Source organism: Aquarana catesbeiana, linkage group LG08, assembly GCF_042186555.1.
Source record: "Aquarana catesbeiana isolate 2022-GZ linkage group LG08, ASM4218655v1, whole genome shotgun sequence".
Lineage (NCBI taxonomy): Eukaryota > Metazoa > Chordata > Amphibia > Anura > Ranidae > Aquarana > Aquarana catesbeiana.
Window position 1 is genome coordinate 48,919,628 of NC_133331.1, and position 21,297 is coordinate 48,940,924.

At 42.8% G+C, this 21,297-nt stretch overlaps 2 protein-coding genes across 2 annotated transcripts in view; both read right to left on the reverse strand.

The window, feature by feature from the left end:
• Nucleotides 1-485, reverse strand: part of LOC141106662 (pancreatic lipase-related protein 2-like) — a 54,089-nt gene extending 53,604 nt beyond the window's left edge. Inside the window, exon 1 of the mRNA XM_073597604.1 lies at nt 422-485. Within this exon, the coding sequence (XP_073453705.1) occupies nt 422-485 (64 nt within the window). The remainder of the gene's footprint in view (nt 1-421) is intronic.
• Nucleotides 486-7,343: 6,858 nt separating this feature from the next.
• Nucleotides 7,344-21,297, reverse strand: part of LOC141105740 (pancreatic lipase-related protein 2-like) — a 95,966-nt gene continuing 82,012 nt past the window's right edge. The window contains exons 10-13 of the mRNA XM_073595821.1: nt 15,999-16,140; nt 12,385-12,493; nt 9,121-9,285; nt 7,344-7,493 (exon numbers count right to left, since the gene is read on the reverse strand). Of these exons, the coding sequence (XP_073451922.1) occupies nt 7,421-7,493; nt 9,121-9,285; nt 12,385-12,493; nt 15,999-16,140 (489 nt within the window). The 3' untranslated portion in view covers nt 7,344-7,420. The remainder of the gene's footprint in view (nt 7,494-9,120; nt 9,286-12,384; nt 12,494-15,998; nt 16,141-21,297) is intronic.

Sequence of the window (21,297 nt, forward strand, 5' to 3'; positions counted from 1 at the left end):
CGCTAGAATGTGTACCTCCTGCATGTATATGGACACTAATGTCATATAAACATACCATGTGTCCAACGGGTGGACACCTAAGTATGGAGACATATGGGTATGAAAAAAGTAGCCGTAGGCTACCTGATAGGTTAGAAATCTGCCTCCTTACCGCACATGTGACATCCTCATTGGGCGCCACTCAGTGGTTGCGACTTTTCCATCTTGGCTGATGATTGTGGCGGGGGGGGTGTTTTGGCACCAACATTGGCGTCAGACGCCTCCAGCTCCCCATCATGCCAGCGTGACGTTGGTGGGGATCTATTGGTATATTAGCGGGCCCATCCGGGCATCCCCATTTGAAACATCTAGGCGATCAGGTCGCACTGCTTGGTCACATCTGCTATTACAAGCTAACCTTGAGATATGGTTACACACCCACCTTGTTCTCCACTTTCTCCTTTCCATTTCAATTTCTTTAAGTTCTCACTATCATCACCTTGCATGTCTTCAAAAGAGCTTTACAGGATGCAACCTCCACCCTTTACATGGCACCGCCATATTTAATTTCCATCTACTATGGTTAGCCTACCATACCTACCTATATTGCATATGTGGTTTTTGACATGTATATTACAGTATATACTGTCCTATTTTATATGTATTTATATTTTATCTTGCTAATTTGCTCTGTTCTGCATGTTCAGGATTTTATCCTCCATGTACCTACTTGTTGTTATGGGTCTTCATTGCCCATGTTAATAAACATGTCAATTACTTTTTACAATTGTGTTATTAACTGCCTCATTTAAAGTCTCAAACCTTTTATTTGCGATCAGCAACTTATTAACAGGACTACAATATTATGGTGGACACTGACATTTTTGGGGACCAGTGACACCAATACAGTGATCAGTGCTAAAAAATATGCACTGTCACTTTACTAACGACACTGGCTGAGAAGGGGTTATCAGGGGCGATCAGTGTTTTAGTGTAGTGTGGGTGGTGCTTTTACTATGAGAATGGACACAGGATCCATGCCTTTTCTACTGACAGAACAGCAATCTGCCTTATTTACATAGGTAGACTGCCGTTCTGCCTCTGTAAAAAAGGATCCTGCTGTGAATAATCATTTGCGCCTGCTACCCCGAAGTACGGGATCATATACACACACAAACACGATCCTGCGCACAGCGGCTGCCCTGTAGCAGAATAACTGCTATAGTGCGGTCGCTAAGTGGTTAGGAGACATTAAACCACCATTTAAAAAGATGGCCAAAGGAAGCTTTTTTTCTACAGGTGTCCTATAAATCAAGTGCCTTTATAGTTCATACTGTAGTCCAACCAATGTGCACTGGATAGAGTTCTGCCTTCACTTGTATATACATTGTACAGCAGATGCATATATTGTTTTTACCTTAAAGGGGTTGTAAAGGTAAAAATTTTTTCACCTTAATGCATTCTATGCATTAAGGTGAAAAAACGTCCAACAATACCGCCGCCTCCAGCCCCCCCGTTTTACTTACCTGACCCCTTGAAAGTCCCGCGCTCGCTCCCGACATCCATTTCGCCGTTCAGCCTGGCCGCTGATTGGCTACAGTGGATGGATTGAAAGCAATGCAGCCATTGGCTCACGCTGCTGTCAATCACATCCAATGACGCGGCACGCCGGGGGGCGGGGTCGAGTGATACAGTGAGCGGCTATAGCCGCCGGCTGTATCACGGGAGCGCGCCCGCAAGAACTAACCACCATGCGAGGAAGCTCGCATTAAGGTGGTTAGTTCTTGCGGGGAGGAGCTGAAACAGCCGCCGAGGGACCCCAGAAGACCAGGTTCGGGGCCACTCTGTGCAAAACGAGCTGCACAGTGAAGGTAAGTATAACATGTTTGTTATTTAAAAGAAAAAAAAAATTAACCTTTACAACCCCTTTAACTTATTTGTACATACTGGCCACATATGGGGTATGCCCCATGACCCTGTTCATTTGTTATTTTCCCTTTTTCCCTTTTCCAAGTTTGTGGGATACTCTGCTGGAATTTTTTGGACAAGATTTATGTAGGGTTGGCTGCCCAAGCCAATGAGGACATTAACTATTTTTGGCGGGAGGTGGATGTAAGCGCCCTCCTAGGTAGCTGCTAGCGAGTGTATATAGTTTTTGGGTTTCTCTGCATAACAGGGAAACAGCTGAGCAGATTTATGTGCTGTCTGCTTAACAGAGAGCTGTCATTGTTTGATAGAGCCTGCTCAGTGTGCTCTGGTGCTGCTCATACTGTCTTGAAAGTTTCACACTGGTCCAATAGCAATGAGGCATATTGGAAGGTGGGTGGAGACCTGGCAGATGAATGCTCATGCAGCCCTGGCCAGTTAGTGGATGCTGGGTATCTGTATTTAAATCTGAAGAGCACATGGGCTTGTGGGCCAGTCTCCCTCTGAGAGAGGTCCAGGTGGGGAGGAGGGTGGTCGACCTGAGGGCCTGAAACACTGAAGCTACAACCCATGGTTCTTTTGCAAGCAGAGGCAGTATGTCCACGGATCCTGTCTGGTATCATGGAGGATGGTGACCTGGGGCCAGGTCCTTGTGAGTACAGACCCCCTAAAGGAATCCCTGAGTGTTGCTGAAATCCCCCTCTTGGTCCTAGAAGTCAGCATACTGGGTGTTCGAGCTAAAGGGGACACTGGCTAGTCTTGAAGAAGCAAAGTCTAGTAAATTCCTTCTGCTTCAAAGGGACTTGCTTCCTCCTATAGAGCCTGCTGCATAGAGCTACTGACAGTCTGTTACACAGTTCTATTGAGAAGCTGTCCTCGTTTGTGAATGGTTATTTTGGAGTATCCTACTAATTCCCTTCTCCTATCCAAGTTCTCCAAAGTAAAACATAAAAACACATCCCCTAGACTGGTCATTGGAGACAATGAGTGGAAGAGTGTGTGCACCTGGCTGTGTGAAAATACTGTGTATCTGGCTGTGGATTAATCAGTGGGAGACTGGGTGCAATAATCAAGTGGCTCCTTTGGGTGTAAGCGCTACACCAACAATAGACACAGGCTGGAGGGACATGAAACAGGCTGTGATAGGTAGAACCTCCCCCTAGCCCACACCATGTTTTGCACAAAAATAGTAAAGATTTATACATGTATTTGATATTAATTGTTAAAATTATTGATATCAATTATTATATTAATTAATTAATAAGCGCAGGGCTACATGTATTGTGTACCCTGGTAGGCTGGGCTAGTGGGGGTTACATTTCTTCAGAGTAAGTTTGTGCTTGCAGGGGATTGGCCAGAGCGGTGTAAGGGGGAGGCAGTGTGGAGGAGAGGTCAGGGGTGCAGACATCCGGTCAGGAGAGGAAAAGTTCCCGCCCCACTGGTTTTTGAGCTTGGGTAATTTTTTCGATGACTGTTGTTTTTGATTGTATGTGTTTTTTCCTTCTTGTTTTCTCTTAGGAGGTGCAGTTGGGTCTTTGGAGGCATTTGAAAATAAACTGCTGGAATTAGAGGATTGGGACACATATGAGGTATGGGTCCCTGGTGAATGCCAGTTATGGTGGTTTAACTGGGAGTAAAACTGTATGGGGGTGGAAAACCACGCTCAAGAGCAGAGAACAGGGAAAATATACTACAGCTGCAACAAAAACCAACGAATATCAGTGTGGCAAACAACAATGTTAAACAATATAAGTGCGCTTGCAGTAACAATGCAAAAATTAGTGACTAAAAAAGTGATCATAAGTGATACATATGAAAAAGTAAAAAATTGACAAATATAAGTGACAAAATAAAAGTGACACATAAAATAAAACTAAAGATAAGAGTGATTGAAATTACATAAAAAAAAAAAAATTAAAAAATGATACAAAAGAAGTCCATTCATAAGTCCAAACACTTGATGAGGGCAAGCAGATCCAATGGAGGAAGATCAAGCATCCAAAATACATCCACCCTCACCCAGAGGGGTAGGGGTGAGGGTTTAACTGGGAGTGAATGGTGTATCTGCTGAAGGTGGTTCGTCCCCGAGTTGGTGCAATGCGGCAGGGACCATGAAAAGTGTTTAAGCAGATATAAGGTAAAGAGTTGGATACGTAGTGTCTCCAAGGATCGGCAACCAAAAAGAGTATGCCTTGTTTTTGTTTATAGTGTTAATTATTTGTTTACTTTAATAAAGGGGCCGTTAAACGGCCATTTTTATCCCAACCTTGGTGTCAGACTATTTTTAGTAGCAATAGCAGGGGGTTACAATGTGGAGACATAAAAATGGTAGGGGGGGAGGGTAAAAAGGGGCAGTATACATATGGGTTACCTTTTCATAATTATGAAAAAATGTACTTCGATTTTTTTTCAACTAAAATAGAATCAGTGTCCATCGCCCATATACATAAAGAGAAGGGATAATGTAAATAAAACAGGTGTCTGTTTAGTATCACGTTAAGGACCATCTTGTGCACTTAAATGCTGTGTTGGCCCAGCAGCACAAATATAGACTATAGATCAAATCACACAAGTGCCATATATTAATGCGTGAGATTGAGTTTTTGGAACCTGTCATCTCCAGGCAATAAAAAGTGCACTATGTGAAAAGGGAATGAGGATCAAAACAGGAGGCATTGCGCTTCTTAAAGTACCAATTGATGTTGGTTTCTGTGCTTGCCTTTCCAGACATCTCTTTTCCCTTCCACTGCAGAAACAATAATAGTCCTCTTGCAAGTATAAGGTGACAAAGAAAGGGTCATCATCTACATTAGTCAAAGCCTACATGCATCTCAGAGGAAGCTGCTGCCCTTGGTGTGGGCAGACATCTAATGAGATGTGGATGAAGAAGCCAAAGAAATAGGAATCTCTGACTTGACTGGAGGAAGGCCTAAGAATGGGCCTCAGATTAACTCTTCCATGTACTGAAATAGTATAATTGGCCAGAGACACAAGTGAGGGTTCAGTAGATGTCTCTCTTATAGTGGTGATGTGATTATGGTGGTCACCCAGGCCAAGGGAATGATCAAAAACTTACCAGAAACCAAGAAAATGAATGGTCCTATCTTATCCTGGGAGATGGTATACCATACCACAGAATAATGTTCTCCCTTGACTGTTCAGTGATCTGGCAGGTCATACTGCCAAAGACATGGGTTCTCTCTGTGGCAGAGAAAAACCACATGGAAGTAGGATACTGTGATGTCTGCAAATTGTTCACCAGGTTCAAGCCATGTATGTGGATATGTTCCAGTTGGTTAAAAAAACAAACAAACAATCTGTATACATCTGTTAATTTCTAAAAAATGGAAATAATATTGCGCCAGTCCAAAAATGTGAGAAGCCGCCAACACAACAATCAGACAAATTGTGAAAGTAAAAATAAAGAATAAAGTGTGGCGCTAAAAAAAGGGCTTGTTCTTTACTGAGCAAGACCCACCAGAAAATACATATAAAATCAATAAAATAAGCGCTTAATTCAATCGTGGCAAGACAGGCATATCAAACCTGCCTGTCTTGCCACGATTGAATTAAGCGCTTATTTTATTGATTTTATATGTATTTTGTACCTGGCCTCTGTTGTTGTCTATGGGCCAACATACGTCTCTTATTACACCTGGTCTCTGTTATTGTCTATGAGCCAGTGTATTTCTTTTATCGCATAACTTTTATTAAAATTTTTGGAAGCGGTCTCACGCTATGTGGAGGTTTTTTCTTTAACTCTCTCACCTGAGGATCTGCTTGAAGAACCGAGTACCGAATCATGTTATATCGTAAATCCCGGCAACTAGGGGGATTATAGGAGGCTGTTTTTTGAGGAACTACATCTCCTGCCGTCTCCACTAGCTGAGGATACAGCATTACAACCACTACTTTCTGCTCTGCCATAAGCCTGCTTGACTCCGAAGCCGCTGACTGGTGAGTCCACCACCTCTGGTAAGAGTATTTTTTTACCTATCCCTATCTACATTACCAGTTCGAACATCAAAATATACGGGAACCATCTTTGGATTCCAAAGGAAGCCTCATTGGTCAAGTCTTCAGTTATATTTCTAGAGGACTCTGTTTGGACTTTCACTTTATCTATATTTTAGTTATGGTAACAACACTATTGGCATGAATGTTGTCGCACTTTAATTTTATATAATTGCACATATTGATCTAAGACATAGACACTCGAATGTTCCCTGTTAAGAGTAGGTTAACACATACACAGATTCATCTATGAGCACACCATATGTGTACCTACATTTTTTAGTACTTTACATACTTTATTTCATTTATGGTATATTGTTTTCTTTTCATCATTTTTAAATATACAATTTATAGATGTGATTATATGGGTGATCACCCCACAGATACACCATTTTTTAATTTTAATTTTTATAGTTATAGTTTACACACAGGATTAGTGAAAGTCCTGTTTCACCAAACACCTTATTGGGCTAAATCTGGCCCCCAGACTGCTATTCTGGTGGGTCTTGCTCAATAAAGAACAAGCCCTTTTTTTAGCGCCACACTTTATTCTTTTTCTGTTAACTTCTACTTGGGATTTGGCATGACATAGCACTTCCGCCCCCTGGAAGTACTGACCATAATTAATTAATTATTTTTTTTTTACCCATTAAGGTAGAAGACCCATACCATAATTTTCCAGTTATGATGGACCATTTTACCAAGTGAGCGATGGATGGCAGTAACACCCCCCCAACCAGACCGGCAGATGATGTGAAAGCACTTCTTATTACGGTCTTAAGCAGATAGTGATAAATGGAGGAGATTTGCCAATTACTTAGCTCAAGTAATCTGGACACTAAAGTCCAGATGCTAAATCCGAACCCTATCCCTATAAGCCAATAGAAACCTAAATGCTGAAAAACAATAATAATGGTCATTTTCTAGGCTTATAGGCAGCAATAATTTTATTAATGGTAAAGCGAAGCATTAAAACTGCTAAAATTACATTAAAACCTGCCTTGGGGTTCCTTTAACCTGTCTGATGTGCTGTAGTGTTTGATTTATACAACCTACTGCAGCAAAACTGACATTTACCAAAAATTACAGAGTCATGTTCTATAGACTTTGCCAAATAGTGTATGTATATAAATAGACCTCCTACTAGTCAAGACTGGGCCCATCACTGCTACCTTTTGACCTTCTATTAGTCAGTAAGGCATCCATAACATAGGGCAAACTGGTGAGGGTGGAAGCAAAAGGATGGATCCGAGTGAAACCTGAAACCTGAAAGTCCATTTCCATATACCTTGCAACAGTGCTACAGTTATTATAATGTTGTTACATGGGTGGCAAATATAGAACAGAAAAAATAGACAATTTTGAAGACTTAACCTGAGCCACTAAAGAAAGAAGACACCAATTGTTTTTTTCTTGTTCCTTTTTATTAGCAATCTATAGCATTGCAGAAAGTGGAACATTCTTTCAGAGTCTGTTTTTTTAATTCGCAATCTACAAAATTTCACAAAGTGGAACATTTTCCCAGAATCTGGCTTGTATCTTCTTCAGCCGGGTCGCCTCCACAGAATTCGTACCTGGATAAGGGCATTTAGGAAACTTGGTAATTATAGTTTCAATGCAAATACATTTGTGCAAACGTATGGCTGTTAAAGCGGTTATAAACTGGAAGTGAAGAAAAAAAATGTGGGTGGTTTAAGCCAGTGGTTCTCAACCTCAGTCCTCAAGTACCCCCAACGGGTTATGTTTTGGGAACTTCCCTTAGCTAAAATAGCTCTTATCAATACCATGTCATTGATATTGATTTAAAGCAGCCGTGCAAAGTAAAAGAGAACCTGAAAACATGGCCCGTTGGGGGTACTTGAGGACCGAGGTTGAGAACCACTGGTTTAAGCCATAATGTGCTAGTATGCAGCACATTATGGCAGACTTCCCTTAAAACAAAGACCTCCAGCGGCATGCTGTCTCTGTTGACAGGGCTGCCATCTTCACTCGGTCTTCCTTCCTGGTTCACGGGCTCCGGCCTCTTAAATGTCTGAGTTGCAATAATGTCACTCCACTGCGCATGCACACAGGAGTCACAGCGGCGACACAATGCTCTGAACTGACAGCATACTGACACCAGTGACATCACCAGCTGCTTCCAGTGTGAATATCTGCTAAACATTGAAAATGTAGGAGACATTCAATGTACCTACAGGTAACCCTTGTTATAAAAATAAACTATAATGACAACAGAGTTAGCTAGTGGCCAGACAGCTAAATGCACTTGGTTACAAGCTCTCTTGCAGTTGAAGTGTTACTAAACCCACAACAGTAAAATCAGTGTGCATATGCAGTAAAGCATGCTTGTTATATTCACTGTGGAACTTAAGGGGTTAATCCTCCGCATTGTGCAAAAAGGCCGTTTGATCCCGTTTCCTCTGATCCTCCCCTTTTTCCAATTTCCCCAATCTATCTCTTAATAAGACAGAGCCTTTGGCGTCACTCTGCACATGCTCAGTTTGGTGTGTATGGCTAGAGAGTTTTTTTATTTTTTGGGAGGGTGCATGTGATCAGCACAGGGCCAACCAGCACTGTCCAGACAGAGGGTCAATAATCATTTAATTATTGAATACCTTTATCCCAAAAGTTAACCTCTTCCCACCCATGCTATAGCTGAAATACGGCTACAGTGCGGGCTTTAAATGCCGGGAGGGTGCCCATTGATGTCCTTCCTTGCGCGTGGTGCGCTCTGTGATCGCCAACTTGGCTGATCACAGATCGGGGTAAAGGGCCAATGACAGCTGATCACGGAAGTAAACAGAAGCCGGTTATCAGCTTTTTTCCCCCTCATGCTGACAGAGTGAGGAAAAAAGAAGAAGGTCGTTAACTGGCTTCTGTTACAGGGACATTGGTCCGCACACTGCCGAGTAGTGCTGCTAATCAGTGCCATCTATTAGTACCCATCAGTACTGCCTATAATTTCCCATCAGTGCCACCCATCATTGCAGCTCATCAGTGCCTCCTGATTAGTGCCTACCACTGCCACCTCATTAATGCCCATCAGTGCCACCTATCAGTGCAGCATATCAGTGCCCATCAGTGCAGCCTCATTAGTCTTAATTACACCCAAATTTGGTTATCATTGTGGTACTTGCAATTTTATCACAACAGGTAGTACTCAAGTCTACTTCAGTTGCAAGGAATCTTTTTAATACATACATCTCCCCACTTGGTCCGTATTGCACTGTGACAGCTGAGGCACTTAGTTTGGATTGGAAGATGGAGATGATGCTTTTATGCCAAGAAACTTTCACCATCTGGACGGGGTTCACATCTAACTCCACATCAATAAAAGAGGAGTGGGTTCCAGAACTAAGGGGTCCACTGCAAACAAAGCAAAGGGTTATATGCCAATCCTTCTGTTAAGGGAAGACTAGGTAAATACAAGTCACAAACTTCAAATAAAAAAAAAAGAAAAAGAAAATATCCAATATAAAAAAACTTCAATATGCTTATTTCAACAGGTAGCGATTAATCCTTTTTATTTAGTGCCCATCAGACTTGCATGTTACATACATGTTCTGCTTTTCTAGTACTATGCAGTTCATTTTGTTGCTGCATTTTCTTCTCAGACTGGAGAGAACTTGCAGTTTAGCACCTACAAATTACATATTTCCTTTAAAAGTCCCAGGGAGGACAACCAATCTACAACACATCAGGACTCTTCTTCCTCTTCTAGCACTAGAAGCTGCCATTGTCTATATCCCAGAAGTAGCAATGCTTAGCAGGCAGAGCAGATCATTGGCTGATGCTATAGAGCAGGGTCGTCAAACTTTCTAAACAGAGGGCCAGTTTACTGCCCTTCAGATTTTAGGGGGGGCAGACTGTGGCTAATGGGAGTAGAAAATGTCCCAGCATCAATGGCAGTAGACATTGTCTCAGGCTTGGTGGTCGGTCACTTGGAGTAAAACAATTACATAGCACCTGTGGTTGGTAGGAGAAGGAATAGTGCCGTATCATTGGTGTCAGAGGGAGGAATAGTTCCCCTATTGTTGGTGTCAGAGGGAGGAATAGTTCCCCTTTATTAGTGTCAGTGCGAGGAATAGTTTCCCCATTGTGTCAGTGTGCGGAATAGTGCCGTATCCTTGGTGTCAGAGGGAGGAATAATTCCCCTATTGTTGGTGTCAGCGGGAGGATTAGTCCCCCCATTGTTGGTGTCAGCGGGAGGATTAGTCCCCCCATTGTTGGTGTCAGCGGGAGGATTAGTCCCCCCATTGTTGGTGTCAGCAGGAGAAATAGTGCCCCTTCATTGATGTCAGTGGCAGGAATAGTTCCCCTTTATTAGTGTCAGTGTGAGGAATAGTTTGCCCCATTGTTTCCCCCTTGTGATCTTCTATGAAGGTCCTTGTCCAAGTACTTCTGTTATAAGGCAACGACACACTGTCCCTGCATAGTCACATGGGCTTCCAATGGAGAACACAAGTGACCATTTCAACATACTTTGGGAGGAATAGTGATAGTGCCCCATTATTGTTGTCAGTGGGAGGAATAGTGCCCCATCGTTGTTATTAGCGGAAGAAATGGTGTCCCATTATTGGCATCAGCGGGAAGACTATTGTGTCATCGTTATTATTGGCGGAAGAAATGGTGTCCCAATATTGGTGTCAGTAGGAGGAATAGTGCCTTCCATCAGTGGGAGGAACAGTGCACAAAGGGCCACAGTTTGGAGACCACTGATACAGAGGTACATCAGATCTGCAACTAGCATCTTGTCCATTGCTTAGCAGCACCCAGTGTTAAATGAAATAGTTTGACATCTAGTAGAGGTAAAAATCACGCAATCCTTAACTTGCGATGAGGGGGGGAGTTGCTGCAGTCACTTCCCGTGACACTAGCAATAGATGAATGACTGATAGTGACAATAGTGGACCATGCCTGTGAATGTGTGTTTAAATGGTCACTTGTGTTCCCGTTTGGAAGCCCATGTGACTATGCAGGGACAGTGTTTGTTGCCCTATAGCAAAAGTGCTTGGACAGGGACCTTCATGGAAGATCACAAGGGATTTTAATGAAAGTGGCAAGATTTAAGAGATTGGAAGGAACTTGCATTAACAAGGGATTTACATGCACTATATTGTCAAAAGTATTGGGACGCCTGCCTTTACACGTACATGAACTTTAATGGCACCCTAGTCTTAGTCCCTAGGGTACAATATTGAGTTGGCCCATACTTTTCAGCTATAACAGCTTCAAAGGTTTAGGAGTGTGTCTATGGGAATGTTTGACCATTCTTCCAGAAGCACTTTTGTGAGGTCAGGCACTGATGTTGGATGAGAAGGCCTGGCTCGCAGTCTCTACTCTAATTCATTCCAAGGGTCTTCTATCGGGTTGAGGTCAGGACTCTGTGAAGGCCGGTCATGTTCTTCCACCCCAAACTCGCTCATCCATGTCTTTACCTTGCTTTGTGCACTGGTACAAATCATTTGGTGGAGGGGGGATTATGGGGTGGGGTTGTTTTTCAGGGGTTGGGCTTAGCCCCTTAGTTCCAGTGAAGGGAACATTTAAGGCCAGTGGCAGCCCATCCATTAGGGCGCCGCAGCCTCCCTGTCCATGCGTCCGCCCCCCTGATCTACATACAGGGCGCTGGACCATGGATTTCAATGGGGGAGGGTGTTTGTTTTTGAAGCACGTGATTAGAGCCAGAGGCTCTAATAGGCTTCAAAAAAGGGTGGGCTCAGGGCGCAGAGCACTGCATTCCGAGCCCACCCAGTTGTATGAGAATAGCGCATGAATATTCGCTATCCTCACACTGATTCTCCTCCCAGCCAATCAGGAAGTGGGTCGTGAGACATGTTTACTGATTGGCCAAAAGAAGAAGAGATGTTATTGGCCAAGGGGGAGGGGGAGGGAGCAGATGCGTGGTGGGGGAGAGAAGCAGGGGAAGACCAACGGACCCACCGGCCGCCACTCCCGGGATGGCTCACGATCCAGCACTCCCCAGCTCGAGGAGGGGAGATCGGAGTCTGGGCAGGACAGAGGTAAGGAGGCCATCCGTCTCCCATGGTGGCGGTGAGGGGGGTGTTCCCTGTGTTCCCCACGTTAATATTTGTCTCCCGAATTATCGAGCACCAGTTGCCACTGCTTAAGGCATCAGCATACCAAGATATTTTGGACAATTTCATGCTCCCAACTTTGTAGGAACAGTTTGGGGATGGCCCCTTCCTGTTCCAACATGACTGTGCACAAGGCAAGGTCCATAAAGACATGGAAGAGTTGAAGCTGTTATAGCTGCTAGGGGGGGGCAACTCAATATTGAACCCTACCAACTAAGACTGTGATGCTATTAAAGTTCATGTGCGTGTAAAGGCAGCTGTCCCAATACTTTTGGCAATATATTGTATATTTTAATGCATGCCAGGCCAAGGATTCTTACAGGTTCCCTTCACCATGCCTCAGACCAGCAACAGATAAAGACCAACATACCTGTAAATTTCATGCTGACTGGAACATTCATTTCCACAAAGAGCCACTGAAATAGACCCCAAAACTAAATTTGACCCAGTGATTGTGATAGATATGCCGTACCTCCAGCCTAGAAATAAGAAATTCTTCAGTTAGATGAATGACATTTTTGGCATTACAGAAAACCTCCCTCTCTGCAGCACACTTCTAAACTTGGGTAGATGCGGCAGGAGTTTCAATTGGTCACAACAAGCATTGATCAATGTCTAAATTTACACATCCATGATTTTTCTCGCAATTCAGCATAAAGGTGGTTCATAAAAGAACATGGGCTTCTTTGGGGCAGATTACAGGCGTTTTTCTGCCTTTTACATTGGTGACCTGAACAAAAACGCGGTAGAAAGGCACTACTTTGAAACTCTCAGGTGTGAATGCAGCCTTAATTTTTCAACAACTATTTAAAACCGTAACTGGGCACGCAGATCATTTCTTTCATGGGGAGACCTGTTAAAAGGAGCTTCTCCTCTTCTATGAGTTGGGCATGCGTGCCTGCACACAGTTCAAATGTCCAATGTCAGTGTTCTAAACTTAGTGTAGACAACCTGGCTGGTTCAGGGGTAAAATTAAATACTGAGTCCAGGGAGGTTGTACTGGATCTGGTTAGAACAGACCAGACTGGGCTTCTCAGGTCACCCTGTGCCCCTAATAGACACAGGGTGAATTACACATAAGAGGGGCCTGGGGAGCTGAAAATTAGTTTCCTGACCCCTTTAACATAAGCTGGGTTCCACGGGCCCCCGCCCAAAGTGACTCCCATCACAGCCTCCATACCAGCTTTTTAAACCAGAAACAAGAGATTACCTCTGACTTCAGTAAAGCCTTCAGTTCTCCTGGTTCAAGGCTTCTGATGGGCAGGCAATATATGGTCCTTGATTTCCAGGAATAGTCAGAGCACCCTGGAATATTGGGCTTCCAGAAGCCTGAGCTGATGGCAAGGCATTCGCTCAGGACGATTTAGATTGTAAGCTCTAATGAGCAGGGCCCTCTGATTCCTCTTGTATCAATTTTTATTGTAACTGTAATGTTTGCCTTCATTTTGTTAAGCGCTGCACAAACTGTTGGCACTATTTAAATCCTGTATTATAATAATAATAATTTAATTTATTTTTACTTCAGGTAGGATTACAAGCAGAACATATGAGTTTTAGTAAAATCAACACAATTGACGTCCAAAATCTGTATAAAGTTTGCTTGGTAGTTGGTTTGGATGATGACATTTTAAACGAGATCAAGAAATAAAAAAGACCACAACAAAACACCATAGTTCCAACTTGTGGCCCTTTTCTTGCTAACCAGCCACTGGGGCATATTACCCTCACTGGTGGAGGAGGGGGTGAATCCATATACCTGAACAAGTATTTTTACTTGGATACTAGAGGCCAAATGGATCAGGGGAGGCGTATGTGGGTGGTAAGGAGGTTAGGGGGAAATCAGAAAGGTGGGGGGCAATATTAGGCCCCGCACACACAGGCCGAATATTGGGCGGTTTTGGCCAGTTCAACAGAAACCGATGTACAGTATGGCAGCTGGTCCTCTCTGACATGGTGAGGCCGGTGTACCAAAACTATACTGAATGCCCATTGGCAATTAATGCTTTATAGTACACCACCTTTGCCAAGTCATGGAGCATATGGAAAGGGAATAATGTGATCACTTCACATTTGATTACCTAATGAAAACTGTTTTACTTGCATTTTGTAACACAACCAACGTACGCAATGAACAGTTATGTTCTTGTGCTGTACTGAAATTCTTGTATCCTTTGTCTATTCTTTTTTTCTCCTTACTTATTGATAAACCAATAAAATTCTATTGAAACCAAAAAAAATCAGATTGGGAAACTAACAGTAAGTAACAGCAGTAACGTCTTTATTATTGATTGGACCCTGAGCAAACATTTTCTTGGCCCCCCACCATGCAATTTCGCTCTCCACCCCCAGCACACCAACGTACCCCCAGCACATCTCTGTACCCCAGCACACCTCTGTACCCCCCCACAAACCCTAACACATCTCTGTACCCCCCAGCACATCTTTGTACCTCTAGAAGACTTACGCACCCCCAAGCACACCTCTGCACCCCCAGCATTCTTCCATTTCCACCAGCACATCTTCGTTCACTCTTGCACATCTCTGCAACCCCACCACCATCACCCACACACACACCTCACAACATCCTCTGTATGCCCCAGCACACCTTTTCACACCCAACACACACCTCCTTACCCCCAGAAAGTTTCTGCACCCCCCACCACATACCCTCCCCCCATACTCTCTGCACATCTCTGTACTTCCAAAACACCTCTACACCCCCAGAAAGTCTCTGTACCCCCAATATGCTTCTGTAACACCCCAAGTTCATCTATGTACTCCTCCAGCACATCTGTGCACCCCCCTCCTGCCACACACAACACACCTCTGCACCCCCTTGCACATCTCTGTACCCCCCCCCCCCCAACACATTTCTTTAACACACAAACACTCCAGCAACCTGTTTAATACCCAATGGCCACATACTGTTCCAATTGATTTCTTGGGCTTTTATGGTGGTGGGAGTACAGGGGGCGGAACCCACATAGAACCTAGTGTAGCTAGGTCACTAATACAAATAGCATACATGCCTGTTTTTGCTTTCATTGTGCTGTGATGGCTTTATTCCAGGATTGAATCGTTGGGCTCATTATTGTGGCACCTGTTGATCTGATAGGTAGCTGCGGTTCTCAGACCCACCCTCTGTACCTTCGACCGGCAGCTCTTTGGCTTCTCTACACTCTGCATAAGGCAGTCTGCATGATGGGCCCCTAACCTCTCTCTTCACCTCTGGCAACTTCCTGTATACTGTGGACTAGGGACTCAGGAGGGGCGTCTGTGCCCAGAAGGCATCAGCTTCAGTACACTTACTTGCTTGTGTACTGAAGCCGGTGACTGCTCGGTACAGATGCATCTCTTCTGGGCAGAGAAGAGAGAGGTTCAGGGCAGTGCAGCTGCTCATCAAATATCATCAACATGAGTGACCCCAAAGCGGAGTGTAGTCCACCAGAGAAGCCACAAAGCTTCAAAGGTACAGAGGGAGGGTCCAGGATCCTCAGCTGCCCATCAGATGAACATCTTGGATCAGTGAAAGCAAACAAAGGCATGTATGCTATTTGCGGGCAGCGCAGGCTCAAGGGGCAGCTGCTTTGGGCTCCACAACAACGTTTGGGCCTGGGGCAGCTGCCCCATTTGCCCCACGTTAAAGACGGCCCTGAGTAACAGTAAAGTCAAGTCAATCTGGACACTATTCTGAGTCAGTGACTCACAAGTATCCAAACAGCCATACTGTATAAGAGCAAGGCTACAACAGCCTCCAAAAGTCCTGCATAATCCTCTTGACTATCAGGACCCTATTGTTCTTAGTAATTAAGAAACCACTGAAGGGAAATTTAAGTAAAATTAAACTAGTAGATTGATTTGACACTAGAAGCAGAGATCTGTAATCCACAGCCCACCCTGAATGTCAAACACAGCAGGTCTGAAGGATTGTGGTATTTGCTCCTCCCCAACCATGAAACATCTAGCTTCCTAGAAGGAACTTACGTGGGGAGTTTGGAGGCTCTCCAGTGTTAAGGAAAAATTTCTGGTTGTCTGTAGAGTCTTGATCATGACGACATAATACATATTCATCTGCCTTATACCCCATGTAGGCACAACTTACTTCGGTGCATGGAAACCCAGATCCCTAGAAGCAAAAAGTTCTGAAAACATATCAAGGCATTTTCTACAAACTGTAACGCTTATAAGGTAAACCATAAAGAAACAGATTTGTGGGCGGCACAGTGGTGTAGTGGGTAGCACTCTCACCTAGCAGTAAAAAAGGTCGCTGGTTTGAATCAAAACCATGACAATACCTGCCTGAAGTTTGCATGTTCTCCCTGTGTCTGCGTGGGTTTCCTCCGGGTACTCCGGTTTCCTCCCACACTCCAAAGACATGCTGGTAGGTTAATTGGCTTCTGTCTAAATTGGGCCTAGTATATGAATGTGAGTTAGGGTACACTGTTACATGACTGCGCAATTGTCATTCAAAGTGTGACAGCGCTGAAAGCTGAAAAATGTCCTGGGCAGGAAGGGGCGAAAGTGCCTGGTATTGAAGTGGTTAAATAGTAATAATACCATCTTATCTGTGACATCAAGATCAATGTGATCCAAAGCCAAAACATTTGCTTTTAGAAGAAAGAAGACCAGTCATTTTTTTGCCATCCATGTCCTATTGGGAAGGTTTCCCTTTTGTCGGCAGTGAGGAAAAAAGCCCTGATTCGTCAGAAGTGTCTCTACTGGAGATCCACCATCCCTCTTCTGTCCTGGTAACAATAGTGGAACTCCTAATTTAGAGACAGACTGCAATCCCATGACTAAGGGTTCAAACCCTTCACCATTGAAATATCATTTATCTTTATATACACTGAGTTCAAGCTGGTCATATTTATGCTGAAGGCTGGGAGGAAGCAGCTGTCATGTGGTGAGTGTCAAGCAATGGGAGCAGATATGTTTGGTGGCTGGCAAGGTTTTTTTTTTTTTTCGTGCAGGGCAGCAGCCGGCATCCATTGTGACTGTGGATGGATTTACATTGAAGGACATATACTGTGGACTTGTTTTTGTTTTGTTTTTAATAAAGGACTTGTCAAAACTGTTGTTTTTATTTACTTTTGATTTTTTTTTGGTGAATGAGTAGAAGCACTATGTACCCCATACTCATTCACAAGGGGGGCAGGTGATTGTTCCCCCTCCACCTTTCCTGGATGGATTTTTTTTTTGGGGGGGGAGGGGGGGTCCCAAGAAATCTGTTATATATATTTTTTTTGGTGTGGGGCACCCCTTAAAATCCATGCCCAACCCCATGGGTCTGGTATGGATTGGGGGGGGGTGGGCATGCCATTTGTTCTTTAATGCCGGTTCTTTCATTTACGTTTACTGTCAGCAAGGAATCTTAGCTGACAGCAGGGATGACACATTGCAAAGGAGTTGGCAACTGATGACTTATCCCTTCTGATGATGAAGAAATGCTCAAAAGTAGGACACTCAGGTATGAATGAAACCTTAGGCTCCTTTCACGCAGGGCGGGCTCAGTTTTTAATCAGCAGGTGATTTGTCTGTGGATCAGAGCAGAGTGGTTGGATGACAGGTCTGTATCTGCTCAATTTATGCAGAGCAGACATGGACAGAGCCTGCTCTGCATTATGGTTGGTTGGGTGTAAAGGTATTCCGCTGTCCATTTACACCTAACTGCCCTGAACCGATTGGATTGAAGGTAGGCGGTTGTAAATAGACACAGATTATCACAGGCCAGTGTAAGTGTTTGGAATGGTATGTGGGTTTGAATATAGCACCCTTTCAGGTGGTTTTAGTGTTGGATGATATCTATACTTTCCTTATATGGGCATTATTAAGGCTATTTCTATCCTCACCGAGTCTTCACCATATATAAAGTGGATCGAAATGGAGAGCATTAGATGTCTGTTTTAATTTCTCACTGAGGAACTTTTGGAAGGGAAAGTACTGGGGCTGTCTGGAGAATTGCTAACTGGCCAGATGGGACCATCCTGGCCACACGTAAAGAGGACCTGTATAATGCTGTTGTAATGGAAATTTGTAAGTTCTGTATATAATTGTATTGTATTTTGTATGTATTGCACTCTGCCCTCACTGTGCACACGGCAATAATGTTTTCAGTAAATGTTTACATTCTTTCGAGTCCTGATTAGAATTAGCCTGCCTATGTAACGCCCCTTGTTACCATAAACCTACAATTGTAATATTAATGTGATATCTACGTAATCATGTGCATAAAAACCTTCAATTGCGTCATAATAAAGCAGAACAGTAATTTGGAAAGATGCGGAGTGTATCTTTTGTGTCTGTTCCCTACTGCAGTAGTTATTATTAATTTGGAACCACTAATCAATATGAGGATAGGAGTTGCCTATCATCAATTTAACGGAGTCATGCATGGCGAGCCAGCCAGGAGGGGATTCCAGGTGACCCTGAGTATTCGAAATGAGGAGCTTGAGACGATCCGGGAATTTCTGATAATCAGCCGGCTGAGGTAAGCCTTTTGCTTACATTTGAGTTATCAGACTTCCTTGATCGGTAAGGCATTTTCGGGACAAAGGGTACCTATTTTACTCCCCTTAATCGAACTGTATTGATTGGTGGTTATATGTTATGTTGTCCCTGTCTATTGTCCATTGGAGTGTTATAGATAAGAAAGGGAAGAATAGTGCTGTTCACAGGTAAATGTAGTAAATCTGCTAGACAAAGTAGTTTAGAGGCAAGAGGGTATAGGCATAGGCACAAGTAGAGAAGAGAGAAGACTGGCCAGTCATTATGGGCATTGAATTAAGTAAGGGAATGAAGGGTAAGAGACCCTCAAAAATGCCCAGCGCAAGAGAAGCGCTATATATGAACCGAAGGTGCGGTTCCGCCTATACTGAGCCCCTAGATTAATGGTTAGAGTGGACAGGGATCCACAATGGGTAACTGGGTTACCAAGGTCCACAGGGACTAAGAATCATGCAGAGTAAACAGCTAGAGAAACAGCTATCAATGTGAGCAGGATGGATCAAGGGTGACATTAACACTAGACAGAAAGGGACATTTTCATGTTAAGTTGTGGGATGAATTTGGGATCAGGCACTACAACTAGTAAAAGTCAGAAACAGAGAAATGAGAGGTAAAACAGAATACTTTATATGTTGTCAGAGAGGGAAGATGGGATGAGCACTGTGGCTCCCCATCTGATCATAGAATCATAGAAGCTAGATATAAAAGTTATTTAAACAAAATAAGGAAAGCAGAATTTAGGCAGGGAAATATTAAAGAGTTAAAAGAAAGTGAGAGAATGATATGCATGTGTTGTGTACAAATGGGAAAAATGTAAGCGATTTTAGAGAGATATTGGTGTGTGTGCGAATGCTGGGACCTTTAGTTCTATTGCTTATGTGTGTCATGTACGAAGATGTGACCCCCTCCTTTGTGCTCTCCTGAAAGAATGTGGTCAGTGATAAGCTGGAAGGACACCATGCCAATTTCTGTTTTTTAGACAAAACATTTATAACAAAATGTGCCGGGTTAACGAATCTAATGGTAAACAATGTGATCACAATTATTTTGAATCTGTTTTCCAAACATGGTAAAATGAAGGTTACATTTAACCGTGTATTACACAAATTGAATATCCTTTGATAGTGGAAACAGTGCATTTAAAAAAGGGAAATTAAGTAAAATTAAGTAATAATGAGTATTAATTTCTAATATGAGTTTAACAATTTTATTAATAATATAGATATATTGAAACTGGTTTAGACAACCTTTGGTTGGAAATGAAGTCGAGGTTAATGGGGAAATTTGTAATGAATGAGATTAGTTTAGATTAAGATAACAATTTTGTAATTTTACATTTATTCAATAAGCCCTTATTGAGAGAAAAAAAAGATTAAGATGAGGTTGTTATTTTGAATAAAGCTGCCATAATATTTAACAAAGCCAAGATGGATGGGATACATAAGAAGTTTTTCTACAAAAATGATATTGTAAGGTTTTTGATGAAAACTTGATGTGCGGTCCATGATGTAAGAGTAATAATAAATAAAATTTAAATATAACAGACCCATCACATCAAGTCCACACACCCTGTTAGGATAGATGCCACCTGCAGCCAGTTGTTTTATAGTTTTTGATGCTTTCTGGTCCATCATACAGATTGGTCCTTTTGTTTTTATTTATATTTTTGAAATCCAAAGCAGAATGTGTGGATTGTGAAATGATGTGCCCCTTTGTCTTGTAAAGTACAGTGGTATAAGCAGAAGAATAGTTTTGGATTTATGGACATCTCTGCATGACCGCAGGGTATTGTTATCATTTATTATAATATTGCCAGGAAAAAGTTGTCTTTTGAAACATGAAACTGGAGTTCTTACACAAACAGCATGATAGAAAACAAGCCATTGTAATATATTTATGCAAGCTGGACCCAGTAATGAATGGTTCATCCCGATATATCGGAGCTGCAGCTTTTATGCAAAGGTGCCATTAGACAAAGTTAGATATTGTTTTGGTCAAACATTTATTTTTTTTAATGGTCCGACATTCTGTGCAGCAAATATACAGCTAACTAAATGTTTGTTTAATGAAAGGTTTAAAATATGAGTTTGTTTATGTACAAATCTAACAATGAAAAATGCGTACATTTATTCAAAAGATAGGAAAAGACACGTGTTAAATTGATGGTGTAGGAATCAGCTGCTGTGAGCCCAGTGCGGGACACACTCCCTGAAGACCCAGATATTTAATTTTTTGTAGATTTGAGTATGCAGTTTATCACCCAGATAGATACTCTGTATTCAAAGTCATTGGATCCTTTTTCCCCAGCTCAAGAAGCAGAGCTCCATGTTTTAGCAAAGCCTGTGAGCTATAAAAAGAGTGTATATTTATATAGATAGTCGAGATATAGAGAGCTTTTGGTTCCATTTGAAGGGCCAGAAGTTTGTTTTTACTTCGGCAGGTAAACCAATAAAGCATGCCAAGTTAATTTGATTGGCTGTTTTCAGCCTTCCAGCTTCTTGCTGAGGTAGCCATATTAACTTTCACACATGGAAGCAGACCAGGTGACTCTAAGGATGCTGCATTTACAGCCTCGGACACTTGATGGGTCTGTGCAACTCACAGATTCCACCCTAGTTCTGGCCCAGTATAGCTGGGATTAATAATTCAACTTTAAGGACCCCAGAACGAGAAGAACAAGTGGTCCACAGGGGGCAACTTCTTATGAAACAGGACTTTGGAAAAGGTGATCATTTATGTCTGTCAGCCACTCTTTTCCCTCCAGCTTGACACATGGACC